This window comes from Euphorbia lathyris, chromosome 8, assembly GCF_963576675.1.
Source record: "Euphorbia lathyris chromosome 8, ddEupLath1.1, whole genome shotgun sequence".
Taxonomy (NCBI): Eukaryota; Viridiplantae; Streptophyta; class Magnoliopsida; order Malpighiales; family Euphorbiaceae; genus Euphorbia; species Euphorbia lathyris.
In genome coordinates, this window is record NC_088917.1 from 70,465,459 (window position 1) to 70,483,383 (window position 17,925).

The window sequence follows — 17,925 nt, forward strand, 5'->3', positions numbered from 1 at the left end:
AATTTAATTTAGGCATCTTTTTCATCCACAACTTCTTAAGAAATTTCACTTAAAGTTTGAATAGTGATGGCTCAAGAAACAATCCATGTGAGGGTGAAAACTTATCTTTAAGTCCAAAAAGAGAAGTTTTCCACAAGTCAAAGAATCAAATCCAAAAGATCAAAACCCTTTTTCTCTTTATTACCAAAAATAATATTAATTAATAATTGGAATTAAATTAAATTAAACCCCATATCACATACTATGAAATTCATCTTTCTAGTAACCCATAAAACATGATGACTTCAAGTGCACAACTAAACAAACAAAAAGTGGTAATAAAATTAGTATAATATATTTCTGTAAAGTCTTCAAGTGGCCTTATTTAGGCATAGAAAAGTTTATTATAATCTAATAATCCTCCATGCTTGTAATATTGCAACCCAAACTTGCTTTGTCTAGTTGAATTTTCACCTTCCATTTATGAATCTTTAAGCTTCTCTATAAATAAATAAATAACATCAGCTTGTCTAATTAAATTGAAAATCTAACAATTTCAGAAACTTATTTCCAGTTTCTTTCTTTGTACAGTTTTTTCTTTTTTTCTTTGGTAGTACTTGTTTCAGATCAAAGCCCATCAAAAAAAAAAAAAAAAAAAAATAGTGATACAAGGATTACAATAGAATTAGAGTTATTTGATAAAAGAATTCATTTACAAATAAATTCATGGACATTTTTTAGAAATTTAATGAAACTGGGCTTTTATAATTAGATCCAAAGTTTCATACTTGCCAAAAATAAAACAGTTACAACCAAAAGGTGAAATAATAATAATAGTAATATGTACAATTTCATTACTATCTGTTTTGGTGAATTTAAGTTTTAACGAAGATCCTTGGATCCATCATATTCTTTCTGATTTTACACTTTGTGCAGAAAATGTCACAATGGCAATAATATTCATTTGTAATCAGATTTTGCTCAATCAGTAGAAAACCCCAACCTAACACAAAAACAGCAGTAACCATGAATCAATTTAATACACCATCACACTTTTGTGGTGAAAACAATCTGAATAGTAACTTGTCTTTTTTTCTGATTCAAGCAATCTACGGCTGTTTGCGTGTACATGAGCTCCACATTTTGTAAGCTTTAGCGATCACCCGAGGAAGCTTGTAACAAATATCAGAAAAGCAGGCAGCTACTTCCATATGCTATTACTAAATAACCTAAAATAACACTTATCATACTTCATTTACAACAAAGATTTCAAGGTTCCCTTCCACCGGATCAAACAGAACGGAGAAAAGAAAGAAAGAAAAAAAGCCTAAGAATAGAATGCGTGCAAAAATTACATTCTTAATTATAGCAAATTTAAAATACAACTTGGTAAATTAAGTAAAAATAAGTAATTCACCATCAAACTGAACACACCTTTCAATGTATGCAGGTCCCTTCAAGGAGCAAATACCAGTTGCTCCTTACCTAAACCAAGCATTAAAGGACCTGCAGTGCAGCATTTTTGTCTCAACCATTGAGATTCCTCAATCAGTTTAGGCTGATATTGGTTCATACGGGTATGATAGCCAAGGGTGCTTCAGCGCCTCCAATGCAGAAGGCCGTTTCTTCGGGTTTACTTCAAGCAAATGTCCAACAAAGTCAATGAAACCTTGATCCCCCATTGGCAATCGATGTCTCAATGATGTCTTTTTTGGTATTAGGTATTCTAGTCTGCTGGTCTCCTGAAGATAACGAACAACGTAACTTCAGCCATACAAATGAACACGCGAAAGTACTGAATTGTAACCATTTAGCTAAATACTTAACACCACGAAAGAGCATTTCAGCATTAGAACACACCAAATATGCCCCTTCAAAAATATGAAATAGAAATACTATGGTCTGTAAAATATTTTGTTAAATTTAATTTCTAGACAAGGCAATTGCTCATCAAGGCCACCTTAATGCTCCATTGAAACCCAAAATGTAGCTAATATGAACTAGACGAAGTTGCAAAAATGTACAGACAGGTCAAAATTGAATCATGTTAAGAATCTTGTGGTGCAGCAAACTGCCGTTCACCAATAATGAACAGAAGTAGAAACACTTGTACAGTTGAAGTAGAGGGAATTCAAGCAAAGGACAAGGAACCATAATAAAAGGAATCCGTACGGAAGAGCACAAGAAGATGCGATCAGAAAGGATTTAGCATCTTTAGATTTCTAGGGTTTAAAACTCAGGAGGTTGATTTAAGTCTGAGTAGTGTATAAAAAATGATTGCATATCACAAATATGCTTGCAACAACAATAAGAACTTCAAAGCCAAATGATGGTTGATATAAATTTTAAATCTATGCATATTTATTAGCACATTAAACTCCATCTCAGTCAAGCAATAAAACATACAATAAGAGTTGAAGTATAGCCCCAAGTAACACAATAGTAAGTTTGTTACACGATATAAGTTAAGCAGAATGAAAGAATCCAAAAGTAAAAGCATAAAAAGAAATGCAAAAGAATAAAAGGTGAAAATAAATGTTACCTGGTTCCTTTCATAAAGCATGTGATTTTTTGTAAAATACTTGTATGTATCACGTCCTTTAGCAAGCATAACTTGATCAATGGGACCAATAATTCCAATAACTCGTGCCAGTAATGTTGCTGGTGAATCATTTTGGAAGAGTACCTAAAACAGAAGTTATATTGAAGTCAAGTTCCCATGAGGATCACAAAATTGCAACTGAAATTTTTTGCATAGCTAATACTTCAAATTATATGAGAATTATTCAGTACAAAAGTCCGTGAATTACCACTAAAAATGGAATTATTATTCTATTGACACAGATCTGTCATTTCTTGAAATCTCTCTTCTGATTCAAAATCGTTCATAATCCTATTATGATTATACTAATTTCTATTACAACAAGTGATTCTGTAATTTATGATTTCACTTTTATTATAAGGCAATTAGTTAACTATATTGATTATAGATTTCACTTTTAATTGTTTTATAGTTAGTTGAAGTGTTTTTAAAGCATTGTAAAATATGAGAAAGGTTGAGAAATATATAACACTAATACTACCTACTATGTTTAACTACCTTAGTAACCACTTGAACCAATTATAAATTAAATCTAATCTGAATTTGCAGTTTAATTTGCTCTAAATCTAATGAACATTAGTCAGATCACATAAACAAATTATATTGATGTATATGATCCCAATCATGATTAACAGTTTAAATATATATGATCCCAATCATGATTAACAGTTTAAATATATATTTAGGGCCATACTTAAAGCACTTCTACTTATTCATGTGAATTTGGTGTTTGTGTGCTTATATATATATATAAATAATACAAAACAGACATATACGCATGCAATTGTGCTTGCTTCCATATATACATGTAATCCCTGTGAAGAACACATTAGGTAAAAGCTTATAAATCCAAAACGCCAAATAAAGCAGCATATGGAAAAGACATAATAGCTTTTTTATCAAAAAAAATTCTGACAAAATAAGAGGTCTGCATCATTTAGTTTCATCTTTTATACTTCAAGAAAAGTGAAACATTCAGAACAAATCACGTATTATTTATCTGGAAAATTATAAAACTTTATATTTTCAAATGATACTGCTTCTAATCTCTCCTCTACATGTTGTTCCTTTGCGGGAAAACACTAAACAACCCTTCTGCCCACCACCCAAAGAGTACTAAAACCCCATCCTCATTGTTACGTCAAAATCCTCGTTCCACAATCACAAACCTTAATCTCTAACTGATACATAAACCACAAGTGTGGACTACTTTTACTATGCCAAATTTTGGGGACGAATAGTCAGAGTTTAATAGTGGAAATGTCCAGCCAAATCATGCCATTATTGGGCAAGTAAATATAATTGCATAGTACCCAGTCTTCAAGAAGCAAACAAAAAGTATTGAAATTAAAAAGGTTACAAGTGGAAAATGCAGTTGGATAGAGCTAGGAGCAGAAAACAAATGCAAAAACTTACATTGCCTGTACATAGTTCTGCCAAGATGCAGCCAAGTGACCAAACATCTATCTTCTTATCATATGGAAGACCTAAGATAACCTCTGGTGCACGATAGGATCTCGATTGAACATAGGAGCAGAGATGATCAGTCTCAAAACAGCTACTCCCAAGGTCAATGACTTTCACCTCACATCTGCTATAGCTTTTCACTAATATATTCTCAGGCTTTAAATCACAGTGTATCAGGCCAAGACCATGCAAAAACTGAAGTGCTTCCAAACATTGAATGGTAATTGACTGCATATAAGGAATTAAAAGAATATTATGTCAGAGCAAGTATGATATATAAACATTTGATGAAGAAAATGTCAAATCACAAACCTGCAATCTTGGCATTGTAAAGTAAACCTCTCCTCCTGATTCTCTATTGAACTTATGGAACTCGTATAAATTTGCCTTGAGAAGTTCACAAACAATTAACAAATGCTCCTGCATATAAACATACACTTTATTGTAAATGTTTTAATCATAAATTAACATCATTAAATTTGAATCTTATAAGAAATTCTCTTCCTATAGGACGCTCGAATCCTCTGTTTCAAATATTTATGATGGTTTGAGGAAAGTGGTAATGTGCACAGCAAGTACCCAATCTCAGGTAAAGCCATTACCCTAAATGATTATTCCTTTTCCACCAAATGTAACCCATAAGGTTTCAGTATTTACTGTTTCATATGATGCCATATGTTTACCAGTTCATAACTATATGACAGTAGTTTAGACTATAACATTCCTAACAAGCATTCCTTTTAGTTGATGTCAAAAGCTGGTACCACGCTTACTATAGAACTGGGTACTAATAATAAACATTCCTTTTAGAAGATAATAAAAACTAGCGCCATCCCTATCTTATAAAACCAGGTAGTATATGCATAGCCATATCAAATGCTACCCCACTGCTTAGAGCCACCCAAGAGGTAAAAAGATGAAGAAAATGCATAGCAATCTGATTCCAGAGAACACTAATTTGAGACAATCAATGACTAAAAAAGTTTGAAAAGTGAAAAGCAATGATTCATCATACAACAGAAACAGTGACCCAATATAAGTAGTTACAGAACCTACAAGGGTAATATATCAATGCAGTCGGGTCATTGACGGCCATGCTAAAACCTTTATGGTAAACAAATTATCAAAATAAATAGCATCCTTCTACTTACTCGGTAATAGAAGTAATCATACAATCTGAGAAGGTGGTACTTGTCAGCAGGATCATGCTTGTTAACATACTTTAGAAGCTTTATCTCGTCAAGACTCTGATCGAAGAAGTCCTTGTTGTTTTTTATGATTTTCACACATACGTCCATTCCTGTATGCAGGTCATGGGCTTGGATAGCCTTACTGAAAGCAGCTGATCCAAGATACTCGGTAACATGATAGCGTCCAGCTAGTACAGAATTTAGAACAACATGGAAGTTTTTGTCCTCCTCAAAGCCAGTTCTGATCAACAGAAGGAAGAGTTCAGGTGAAGTCTGGTAGAATCAAGCACACATGATAAAAATCAATACAATGAAAAGAGTTAAAAGTGAGAAGCTTGCTTGATATTTGGTATTAAACATTAACCAACAAAAAATAAATGGGTGTACAACTTTTCAGTATGTCCAGGACAGAGTGGACAGCAAAGAGATAGAGGCTAGCAATGAGCTTACAGAATAACACTACATCAAACTCAAAACAACTAATCATTTCTAGTTATTTCATTACATGTCTTCTTGTACAGGAGCTCCCACTGCCATCTGTATTCTTTATAAGCATTCAGGGAAACCAAACTAGTACATTTATAATGTTAAGTTCGTTTTTCCTCACTCTCTCACTCAATGACTTCAAGGACGCGGTGCAGTGATCCCTATAGGGATGTCTGGTCTTTTAGTTGAAATGCAATATTTTTGACAAGTGAACCAGGATTCTACTTCACTGCGTTTAGGAATTCAATTACATTAAGAGAAATAAACATTATCCTTGCACATTAACTGAGGCATCGGAAAGAGATGTTTAGTCCATCAGATTCAAGGGTAGATAGATTGCAACAGGATGGAATAGAACTTTCTTCCTCTATAAGAATAAAGTTTGGTGCGAGTCAACTTAGAACATCAATGATATTGATACAGTTGGCCATTTTTATGCTATTTCAAAAAAATTAAAATAATAATAATATAAGATAAAATAAAAAAATTACTCACTCCATTCCCTTATATAAGTCATTCTAGGGTATTTCATATAAATTAAGATATACAATTAATATAGAGTCAAATTAATGAATTTACATTGGTTAACTAAAAATAAATTCTCTCTTCTGTCATGGTTGGGGAATAAGCCTTGGAATGTTAAAAAAACACATGGATCAAGACAAAAAATTTAATGATTGGACCAAAAAACTAAACTAAAAGTTCTTAGAAAAATGGAAAACTAGAATGACTTATATTTGGGGAAAAAACTAATTTGCTAGAATGACTTATATAAGGGAATGGAGGTAGTATCTTTTTTCATTCTTCTAAGCTAAGACGGCTTGTGGGGCCTGTACACTTTTACATCTATATAATGGCTAGAATGGGTGAAAAGTTAAGTGATCAAACAAAAAGAATAATGAGGCTGGTTTACAGTAGATAATAGAGGTTAGGAAACAGTATTAAGGTTTCACGCCTATTTATTTAAGGAGTGAAGAGAATTGTATTATCACACTAGTTGAAGTACAATAACCTGTCGAAAATTTTACAATTTTGATTGAAAGCTGAATAAAACATTACAAGATTATAAATATATCCTAGACTTGTAAGCACTGGACTCGTACTAATCCTAGTCCTCTTTAGGATGTAAATTAACCGAGAAAACAGTATAAAATAGGACAATGAAACAAAGACTTGCATATATACCTTAAATGATGATTTGCATAGCGAGAAATAGAAGTAACTCTTAACCTAGAACACCAACCAGCAGTTAATTGGTTAATGAAAACGGATTCTTTTTGGGTTACTCAGAGTCTGCATCAGCTTATAGAATAAAGCTGAAGTTACAGCAGTCAAACCAATTTCTGGCCCTGAAAACATAGACATGACTGAAAATCCAAAGAGCAATCAAGCATATGACCACTTGGTCGCTGAGTAAATCCTACTTTGGGTTATTATTCCCCTATTTCATGTATGTTATATCATGTGATAATCTTCAAAACATTTAAATTATTCTACTTTGGGCAATTTTCCTCCTATTACAAGCAAGGTTCTGGAAATATATATATATATCATTAATACCTATGAATCAGGGGACTTCAAGAGTCTTGAGGTATAGAATCCTTGATTTAACCTTCTTAATAATCTTAATTCTATCTTTTATTACATTAAATAACTCCAGTAACAAGGATTTGGGCAAAGTCTTCAAACTACTATATTACACGTTATGCAAAATACATATCACAAGATACCTAAGGAGGAATGGAGAGAACTACAAGAAACATCTTTGTAAGAAGAGTTCAACAACATTGATTTCTTCCTCCCTCCTCTTTATGCTCATTATCTCAAAGAGACACCACAGGAAGAAGTAAACTTGCATTACCTAGATGCATTGCCATGTTTCAGCCCATCAAAACAGCTCCTCAAAAAAATCATATGGCTGAAACAGAGTCCTAGTTCTTTATACTCAATATTTCTTATCACCTTCTTACTATTCTCGGTTTGATCATTCCAATTCTCATCCAATATTTGGCTCAAGAGCAGTGGCATAAACTCATCTTATGGACCTTCTAATTTTACCTGGATAGAATTCATTTTTATTAGAATTGGCAGAAAATTAGCAAATCTATGTTCAGAAATACTCTAGCATGATTTGCTGGCACTTCCCTAGTGCTTTCTGATTTCTGCAGGTGGACTAGTTACCGTAGTCAAATGCATGGGAAGGATTACAACCTTCAATTATGCGTCTTTTCAGGCACTTCCGAATGCAGTTACATAGCACAAAGTCTCCGTCCCTGACTTTAGGTTTTTATCGAAAGTCGTTGAGGGCCCCACACAGGTGTCGCACCTTGGCTTTGCTTGCTTTGCATTCTATTCCATAATTCATTAAATATTATTATAATATAGACTGAGAATCCCAGTTACAAGAGGGACTCACTCAACCGGGTTTTTTATCTAATTTGATAGATTTAGCCCTGTAAGCAGATCCTGAACGAGCAAAGGAGAGAGCTGGAATAGAGTATGTTCAAAGTCTGGCACAAGCACGCTGCAATAGTTGTCTGTAATAAGCCTAGAGGTTTCTTCTGTCCTACTTAGCCTGATGTCCAGCTATGATATGTACCTTCCTGTAAGAAGCATCAGCAGATCCCGCACTTCCAAGAACTCAAGGTAAATGGAGTAAGCAGGCGATTATGGGACGATCTAAGAAACAGATTTTTTTAATAGCTGTCTATGAGTGCAAAAACTGAGTCGTTTTATTCGCTCTCTAATCTATGACAGAGTCGGGAATTAGAAACTTCAAAAGAAACAATTAGAGCCTTTAATATCACCAATTGCAGATTAGAAGGCTTAGATAAACTAAGCAAAAATATGGCTAATGTGTGAATGTAGCACCACAAAGAAGACAGGACATTATGGCCATGTAAGTGAATATAAGTAAAAGTTAGCAGACCAGCAAACACCCTAATTATATAAGTTTATAATTCAAATAAGTTCAAAGGACATGCCTGTTTTTCCTGTGCACAATCTTAAGATTGAAAGTTTCAAATTCCTCCTCCTGTGACTTTATTTGCCTGACTTGCTCTTGCACAGCGGCTGCCTCTTCATCCTCAAGAGATACCCCAGGGTCCTCTTCCCTCGCACTACCTATTCTATCATTATCTTCCTTTTTGTCATGCTCTTGTTCTGCATAACCATAATTTGAAAAGGAAGAGGGAGAAGAAGCTGCAGATCTAACAGCACTAGCATTGTTTTCATCCCTGGAACTTTTGGCTGTAGAAGAATCGCTGCTTTTCTGCCTCCAGTCAGCAATCTTGTTATCCGTTGCCACTGAAGCATTCATATGGTTATCAGTTTCAACAATTGTTCTACTGTTGTTTGACCATAAAGGCTTGCTAGACTCTGCCTGGACCAGCTGGCCATCTCTCAACGGTGGGGGAAATGAAAATCCCCCATCTCTATGATCTTTCACTTGCGAAGATGAAACTTTGTCAGATCCAGGAATGTATTCATTGCATTCTTGTTTACCAGTTCTCCTTTTATCCCTGTTTTGTCTGTCAACATATTTCTTGTCTGACTCATGGTGAGAGGATCTTGACCCACCAATCCTACTGTCACGCTCGTGAAAGTACTCTATATCTCCTTCACTACTACCCCCGACCAAACTTTCCCGCACTTCACTGCCAAAATCTGCTGCATCACTATTGATACCCACACCAATTGATCTAACTGAACCATGTTGATCATCATCTGCACAAATATCATCCAGCTGCGGTCTTCTACAGTCATCCATGGCCTTCCCATCACCTAGCACTATAAGCTCATTCGTTTGGGTGACAAATCCCTGCCAAACAGGTTCTGCACGCATCAAATTTAGTTCTTCTACATCCATTAAATGTCCATCATACTGAGCTATTAAATCATTGTCATTAGTCCTCCTATACATTTCAGTCAATGAAAGCCCTATAGGATCATCTGAGGCTGCAATTGGTTCGATAGTTTTTGATTGAAAATACTGCTCCCCAGAGAAGTAGGAATCCTCCTCAGCAAAAGATTGATCATCATCCTCATCTTTGGCAGGACCTCTTTCCTGTTGGTCTGGAACACTACCATGCCGTGTCCCCTTTTCATTGTCACTTGGGTAATCAATTTCATGGGCCAGAAACCAGGCCTCATCTTCAATCGGTTGTCTCATATATCCAACATCATCATCATCATCATACTCATCAGAATCCCAATATTCATTTGGATAATCAATAGATTCACTTAATCCATCACCAACAGTAGCAAAACCAGAAACTAGATCAGATGCATCCTCAGCTATTCCTTGACTCACAGATAACCAGCTGCCTCCCGCATTTCTTTTCCCACCTAATTACCAATCCAAATATAAGATCACAACCAAAACTGTAGCAGGGAAATTTAAAAGATAAGAAACAAATGCCCTATAAAACAATAAAAAGAAAAAGAAAGCTGCTAAAATCAGAAAATCTTGAAACTCAAGGAAAAGCGAGTTAAAGAATAAAGAGATTAAACTAGAATGTCAAGACGTGTTAATAATACTTCACAATAATTCTAGATTAATGAGATTAAGAAGATGCAAGCATAAAGATTTATTATGATTCTGTTGTTTTAAAATGCAATTTTCCCTTGTTTTTCAAGATTAAAAAAAAAATCCGCATTTTATGTCTTCTAGTAATAGAAATAAATTTTACTCGTTCAACATGTTATAATATTTAACAATGCTTCTGAAATTTCCCAACTTATGGAAATGAGGAAGTAGCATGTTATGAGACACCGCCATAAGAGCTCAAGTTCTGCAACTATTTCTTATTATGGAGAAATTTGCTTTACAATATTTTTTTTCCTCCAATGTAAGGGTTACATCATCTTTTCCCTGTGGAAGAAGAAAGTAGCGGTGGGGATTAGGTATAGAATTTCAGCACAGTAGACTACTCTAGCGTTGGAAATGTGCTAATAGAAGTGGAGATGGATACTGGTGAACCAAAAAGTGAACCGCTGTAAAATCCCACAACTCCACTCAAGTAATTTATTTGTGAATTCTTCATTTTTCATTAAATAAAGTTTCTTCACCAGTATCCATCTCCACTTCTATTAGCACATTTCCAACGCTAGAGTAGTCTACTGTGCTGAAATTCTATACAGCTAATCCCCACCGCCACTTTCTTCTTTCATAGGGAAAAGATGATGTAACCCTTGCATTGGAGTAAAAAATTATTGGGCAGGTAATAGAAAGGGAAATATATTCAGTTTGGACAAATGGGGAGATGAACAAAGTATATTGGCCATGAAATAAAAAGGTTGTTCTCTTTCAAGTACTAGGAGAGGAGGTCAATACACATTTTTTCCCTCAATTAATCTTGTATACGGGAGCATACTCTTTAACTCCACTTGACCACATCTATGCCACATAATTATCTCAGTAATTTGTCTCTTTTTTGTTGCCCCTATACTTGATGTGACAAGCGATAATGTACAGGTCATTCTAGGGATTAAATTGACAACATAAATACTAGGACAATGTTAACAACATATACCTTTATTATGCCTTATGCCTGATTCAAGACATGCACCTCATAAAGAGAGCCTGCCTCTCATAAGTTGAGGCACTGACACTCCAACTTGATGACGAGGCATACTTCTTAACAACTATGCTTTAGCCAGTCACCAAATCTAAGAAATCCTAATGCAAGGTTCATCTAGGTCCAAAGGCTGCTGGGATGAATAAAAATGAAGGCCATAATTAATGCTATAATACCATATTCATTTCTCTAGCAAACACAAATTTTTCGATTTAAGTCATTAAAGCCATACTGGATTTCAGCATGGCAAAATGAGAGAAACGGGAGAATAAAGTCATGAGCATTTTGTTGAAAATGAATGTAATGTATCATTTCTTCGCAGAGGTGTGAAATGGAGCTGATTGGCGGGAAGTGGAACACCTAAATTAACATCTTAAGAAGTTGTATCAGCAACCACTACTACGAGTTGTAGTGGATGACAAACAATTTCATAATTTCCATCCTTTCTACTTTCGAAAGGATTATCCTTGAGGCAAATGAACAAATTAAAAACTCCAGAAGATGGCAATAAAGGAGCATACACATTGTCATCTTCCCAATCAGAAAACAAAACATTATATGACTTTCATTTCTGTATAGTAGGAATTCATCAAAGGAACTGACCTGAGGAGCCGATTTCTTGACCAATAGGGACATCAAGATATGATCCAATAACGAAAGCATTATCAGCACTGTTGTGCTTCTCACCAGACACATCACGCTCAAATTTCTCCTGCCAACTGACATTCAAAGGCTTGTCCTCTGACTTGAGTTTAACGGGTGGAAGCCTTGGAAACTCCTCCTTCTGATTATCAGATGCAAGAGAAAAATTTAAGCTACTTAAATTCCTCTGCTCTGAACTCCCTTGAGACTTCCCATAGTATAAGGCTCTTCCAACCTCATCTACCTGCTCTTTGATTGCAACCCTAACATCAGCCATATCTGTTTTCTTTTTCCCTTCCCTTTTGTCCAATCCAGCATTAGTATCATAACCGGTTGAGACAACCCCCTTGGCAAAAGGAAAAACAGTCTTGACAGAACAATCTTTCCACTGGGTTGTAGAGCTAGTAGGTTCCTCACTCCTAGACCACGTGTTATCTGCAGAAAATGCAACACTATTTGTAAATGGCTGCTCAAGTTCCTTCTTATCAGTTGTTTGAATTCTTTCATACTTGGGTTCAGCTTTAGCATTACTAGTACTTGTATTTCCAAGCCACAAACTTTTCTGTTCACCGGAGAAGACAATCTCTTCTCCAGATTTCGCAATTGCTCTAGAAGACAAGTTAACAATACCACCATCACTTTGGTAAGGATTGCATGAATACAAATCAAGCACAGTGTCCTCGGAATCAATTGCCACAATCGGTTCATTAGGTTTACCACTCCATTCTCCAACTAAAGACTTATTTTTCCAAGAGCTCTCCGACCCATTTATCCCCGTCCCACACTCTATCTCTTTAACAATAAGTTCATTTGAAATTTCGCTGCTATTCCTCGAACCAAGCCCTTGACTATCATTGCCTGGCTTCCTCCCATTCTCTTCCTCGAACGCCAACACCTTTCCTGTTTCCTTTTCTTCAAACGTAAGTTTATTAAGGAACCCATTCAAATCAGGGCGGTTTGTAAGCTCACTACGCAATGCTGCCTCAGCTCTGGCGAAGCGATTTCTCCGAAGAAAGTCGAGAATCACATCAACCGAGCCAGTCTCCGCCATGGCGTACTGCTAAAGATGATTCACTAGCAAGTACTAAGTTAGGGTTACAAGAAATCGCTTACCACCATGCGATCTGCGACGTGGATCGCACGATCCCAAAATGAGGATCGTTTCGCGTGCTGGAACGATGAAATCACCGTTCCAAATTGAAAACCCTAATGCTCAGAGGAAAGAAGACGGCTCCCCCCAAGCTTCGGAGGTGGAGGCTAGAATCGGAGATTGAAAACGAACGGCAGAAAGGCAGACATTACAGGCAAAAGGAAATTATGGGTGATGGACGGAGAATGACCAGCGATGAAAGAGACGAATGGGTCGGGGCGTGGGCCTGCAGAATAGGGTTTTATTATAGAGTTGTTGCAGGGTACATTTATGTGTAGTGTTGCAATTGGATCTTAACCGTTATTTTATTCACTTGAAACAAGTACAGCCGTTGATAACGCTGACCCTATAGGTACAATCATTACCTTAGTCAAAATTCGAGTACCCTCCTGCTTCCGTTATCATTTTAATTCAAAACGAAAGTACACCTTCGTATTTTTGTGAAAATTTGTATAATTATCGTAGTTCAAATTTTAGGGGAAAATAAGGTAAATTGAAATTAGGGTCATCCTTTGTCAAAAAAAAAAAATAGGGTAAATTTCAAATAAAATTCTTGTGGTTTCATTAATTTTCAGATAAAGAATTGTGGTTTACTTTTTGTTGAAACGAGAATTGAGGTTTTCAACTTTAGCAAAATAATTACTTTTCGATTGATACTATTAAAATCATCCTTGACGACTTCAAAAATGACATATTTTAAGAACTATTAATATTCTAAGCAACTTTAATTCTTCAACTTTTTTTATTTTAAGATTATTTAGATGATGTTTGGTAAAGAGAGAGAAAGTTAATGTTTAGAGAGAGAAAGTTCCAAAGAAGATGATTTTCGAAAATCGAAAATGTAGTTCCATAAAAAATATGAAATTGAACAACTTTAATTCTTGAAAATTTTCATTTTCAAGACGTTAAAAATGGTTTTAATAGCATTAATCCAAGTGCGAAACCTCAATTCTCGTTTTGACAAAAAAAGTAAACCAGTGTCCTTTATCTGAAAATTAATGAAAGCACATGGTTTTATTTGAAATTTACCCTAAAAATAATTAAAAAAAACAATAAAAAAGTTAAATTTTTTACATTTTATTTGAATAAAATTATTTTGATTAATTTTATATACAAAATTAGTCTTGCGTCATGCAGATATATAAAATATTTTTAAATAATTAAATTAATATGATATTTAATTTTGAAAAAATGTATATTTAAGTTATTGATCGATTTAATTTTTATTATTAAGTTTTTTATCTTTTAAATTAATACATTAAGCTCTGAGCAACAAAACAAAAAGAAAAAACTGCAAATTCATTTTCTTTTTCCCTTTCCAAATCAAAGTCTCGTCTAGGAGTGTTCATGGATCAATCCAATGGTTATTGGATAAAAAAAAAACCAATTCAATCCAATAAAAGAAATAATCCATCGATTGGTTGTAAATAACCAATCCAATCCATAGATATTCCATAAAGCTGGATTGAATTGATTTTGGTTTGGATTAGTTATTAACTACTAATCCAATGATCAATTTCATCCAAACTTATTTTTTAGCAAGATTAAATAATCCAATCAATTTTATTTAAATATATGTCATATTCAATTTTTTCAATAATATCATTTAGAGAAAAAAAGAGAAGAAAACGTGAAAACAGAAAAAAAAAATGTGACAAACGGAAAAAAAAAATATATGAAAAAATGAATTAGGCGGAAAACTGACAAACGAAAAAAATGGAAAACATGAAAACGGAAAAAATACGGTGTTCTAAACTCTAGTATAATATAATTGCTACTTGTACATGTTTTTTTGAACGAACTACTTGTACATGTTTGATATAATTGCACTAGTATTTTACTTTCTATAAATGACCACAATAAAAAAAAATGAGGTTGATTTCAGTTTAATTATAACAAATATATCTTTTTCTTTTTTAAATTTAGACGACTTTGACATTTAATGAGTATTTTCCTTTTCTTTTTCTTATACTAAATTTTAAATGTGTTTCAAAATTGAACAATAGTTAGTTAATTCAAATGGAAAGTTCAATTTTAATTTGAATGTGAAATAAGATAATTATTGTGTCAAACTTGATGAAAGCAACAAATTCTTGAAAAACTATGAGTTTTATGGACATAACGATTAAATTTTTAAACTGAAATAGTTGACCAACATTGTAGATTACACAAATATTTCACAACTAAGTACTCTTATTTGCATTAGTTATTTACGTTTTTCTCATTTTTCTGCTTTTTACGTGTTTCTATTTTTGCGTTTTCCACTTTTTTTCTGTTTTTTAGTTTTCTACGTTTTTCCATTTTTCACAAACTATTTATTGAGTCATTTCTCTAGCCATCAAAAGTTCACAATTTTCTTTAAGGTTTAGTTTGGATTGGTTACTAACCGGTTAATAACTGGTTAAATTAACCAATCCATATAAAATAATCTATTGGTTTGATTATAACCAATCCAATTGAACAAATAAATTAGTAAATTAGCTATTTTTAGGTTAGATTGGATTGAATTGGGTTAAACCATTGGATTAGTTAGTTTCTTAAACACCCCTAGTCTTATCTATTTCTGTCGATCTATTATGAGGAGGAAGAAGAAAGTTTGTCTTTCTTTTCCCTCCTCCCGCCAGGTTAGGTTTTGTGTTTTTTTGTTATTTTCTTTTTAATCAGTGCTTATATATTTTTCGGATCTCTCTATTTATCTGAATTGTATCTGCTCCCAATTATTCTTTTATTTATACCTTTTTCGGATTTAGCAATAGCAGAAAGGATTTATTTTATACATGGATCGATAAATCTATGTGGTTGCAACAAAAGAAATGACTCTAATCCGAATATTCGAAATGGCCTGAATGATGAAGATTGTATTGTAGTTGCTTTTCTGCGGATATGGATTTCCAAGAAGTATATGTTTCATTGTTTTCATGTTTTTTCTACCTTTTATGGTTTTTTATTGCTCTCTATAGTCGTCTTCGTCCCTTCGTGGATTTTGTAAGGTTTTATTTCTTATGGTTTTCTTATTATGGGTCTGTTTGTTTTACCTACTATTTGCTATTTGAAAATGCTACTTTTCCAAAAAAACAGAGATTCTCTACTTTTATAAAAGTCTACTTTTCAAGAATAAAAGGCAAACAGGAGGTCACTAATTAAATACCTAAAACTCTCATTTTTGAAGTGAAAATGCAAACGGGAGCATGAAAATGAGCTACCAAACACACCTTGTATTTGGACTTTTTTCATCTAATGAATATAGAAGCATTTTCATAAAAAAAAAACTTAATATATAAAGCTCTTAATCAAGTATTTTTTAACACATTGAACTCTTCTTGGACAATCAAGTTATGTGTGTTAATTAACATATAGATTTTCACGTCTATTAATGTAGCTTATAAAACAATTAAATATAGGGAAAGTACAAAAATAAACCTTGTGGTTACACCTCTTTTCAATCACAATCCACGTGGTTTAAATTTTTTCAAAATGGTACCATGTACTTCAATCTGTTAGCAAATATAAACATTCGTGTCTAACAGTGTTAAAAAAACTGAGTTGGCAGTCAAAGTCAAAAGGTTAGATTGGTATTTTTGTCCTTTCATTTATTTTATACTTCATAATTTATTGTAATTTTAAAATTTGAAGTCTCACCCAATATACAACTAACACCTCACATTTTCCATCTCTCTCTCACGTCTCTCTCCCAAGACTTCGTCTTCTACAAGCTTCTCCTGCAATGGCTATGGCAGAAGAAAACATATCCAATAGAATATTCTATTAAAATTCTTCCTCGCTAGAAAACATATCCAGCAGAATATTCTTTATCGCCAACAGATATTCAAGTATTGATAAATCATCATGTTCATATAAAACGTCCCCTACATTGACAACAACATGTCCTAGACTTCGATTCCATATTCTTCCTAGATTTTAGTGGCCGCTAAAATTTAAATTGTTTCCATTGCCTCTCTACTGCCATCGAGAAAAGGAAGAAAGCCATAATAGAACTTGAAGAAACCAACAGATAAACAATTCAAGACGCAAGCTTCCTATCACTGGTTATAACGTTTTTTCTCATCTTTTAATTTATCTGTTTTTTGTTTTTTGCTTGATGATATTTGGTTTATGAGATTGCAACCTTCCAATTTATTTGGACAATCAGATCCACTAGGAGCTGGGTTTGCTTTTGTTTTTTGTTATTAGTATATGCTTTGAGTTATCCGTTAATTTTTCATTCTTTTCGTCGTTGATTTTTTGGTTAATTATCTGTTTTTTTCTGCCATGGCCATTGTAGGAAATAATTGCTCAAATGGTTAATTATCTGTTTTTTCTGTCATGGAGTGGGAACAACTTCAGATTTTTTTGGCTGCTAAAGTGGGAATTTATTGGAAAAGTGGAATCTATGTTGGATTGATCCGAAATATGATTGATTTGATAAAAAAATGATTTGAAGATTGATTTGTTGGGTGTTTAAGTTGGTTTGGTTGGGAATGAAAGAATTGAGCTCAAGTTATAGACTTCTAAGCAACAAATTTCCTGTAAATGATCCTTAAAATTCTCCTACATTAACTTCCCACCAGTTAAGGGGAGATCATGAGTGAATTAGGAGCTAAAAAAGTGGAGTTGATGCCATGAAAAATGTTCTTGAAGGCTGCTGAATAATTCAACCCGTTGTTTCAACACCAATAAACTTTGAAAAATTCCACATGCTTCGTTACAACTCCGTTGTTTATATTATGGAAAGCTAACATCCCGAAATTTCAGAGAAAAAATTAAATTACCCCCAACAATTCCCCCCTAGTTTATGTGTAAAGGATTGGAAAAAGAATTTTGCACATAAAA

General features: G+C 33.8%; 1 protein-coding gene across 1 annotated transcript; it reads right to left on the reverse strand.

Annotated features, from left to right (window-relative positions):
* Positions 1–1,162: 1,162 nt before the first annotated feature.
* Positions 1,163–13,315, reverse strand: LOC136203781 (uncharacterized). The gene is made up of 7 exons (XM_065995009.1): positions 11,907–13,315; positions 8,709–10,071; positions 5,200–5,479; positions 4,361–4,468; positions 3,998–4,276; positions 2,522–2,665; positions 1,163–1,721 (listed from the first exon to the last, which is right to left on the reverse strand). Exons 1-7 carry the CDS (start codon positions 12,994–12,996, stop codon positions 1,533–1,535), a joined length of 3,453 nt encoding a protein of 1,150 aa, XP_065851081.1. The 5' UTR covers positions 12,997–13,315; the 3' UTR covers positions 1,163–1,532.
* Between the last annotated feature and the right edge of the window lie 4,610 nt (positions 13,316–17,925).

Excerpts from the sequence above, each read along its gene's own strand:
- LOC136203781 (XM_065995009.1), bottom strand. The coding sequence starts at position 12,996 with ATGGCGGAGACTGGCTCGGTTGATGTGATTCTCGACTTTCTTCGGAGA. Across the intron at positions 5,480-8,708 it reads ATTGTGCACAGGAAAAACAG|AACTGGCTTTGAGGAGGACA; the intron begins GCATGTCCTTTG and ends TCTGTTGATCAG. Across the intron at positions 2,666-3,997 it reads CAGAACTATGTACAGGCAAT|GTACTCTTCCAAAATGATTC; the intron begins GTAAGTTTTTGC and ends CTTCTGTTTTAG.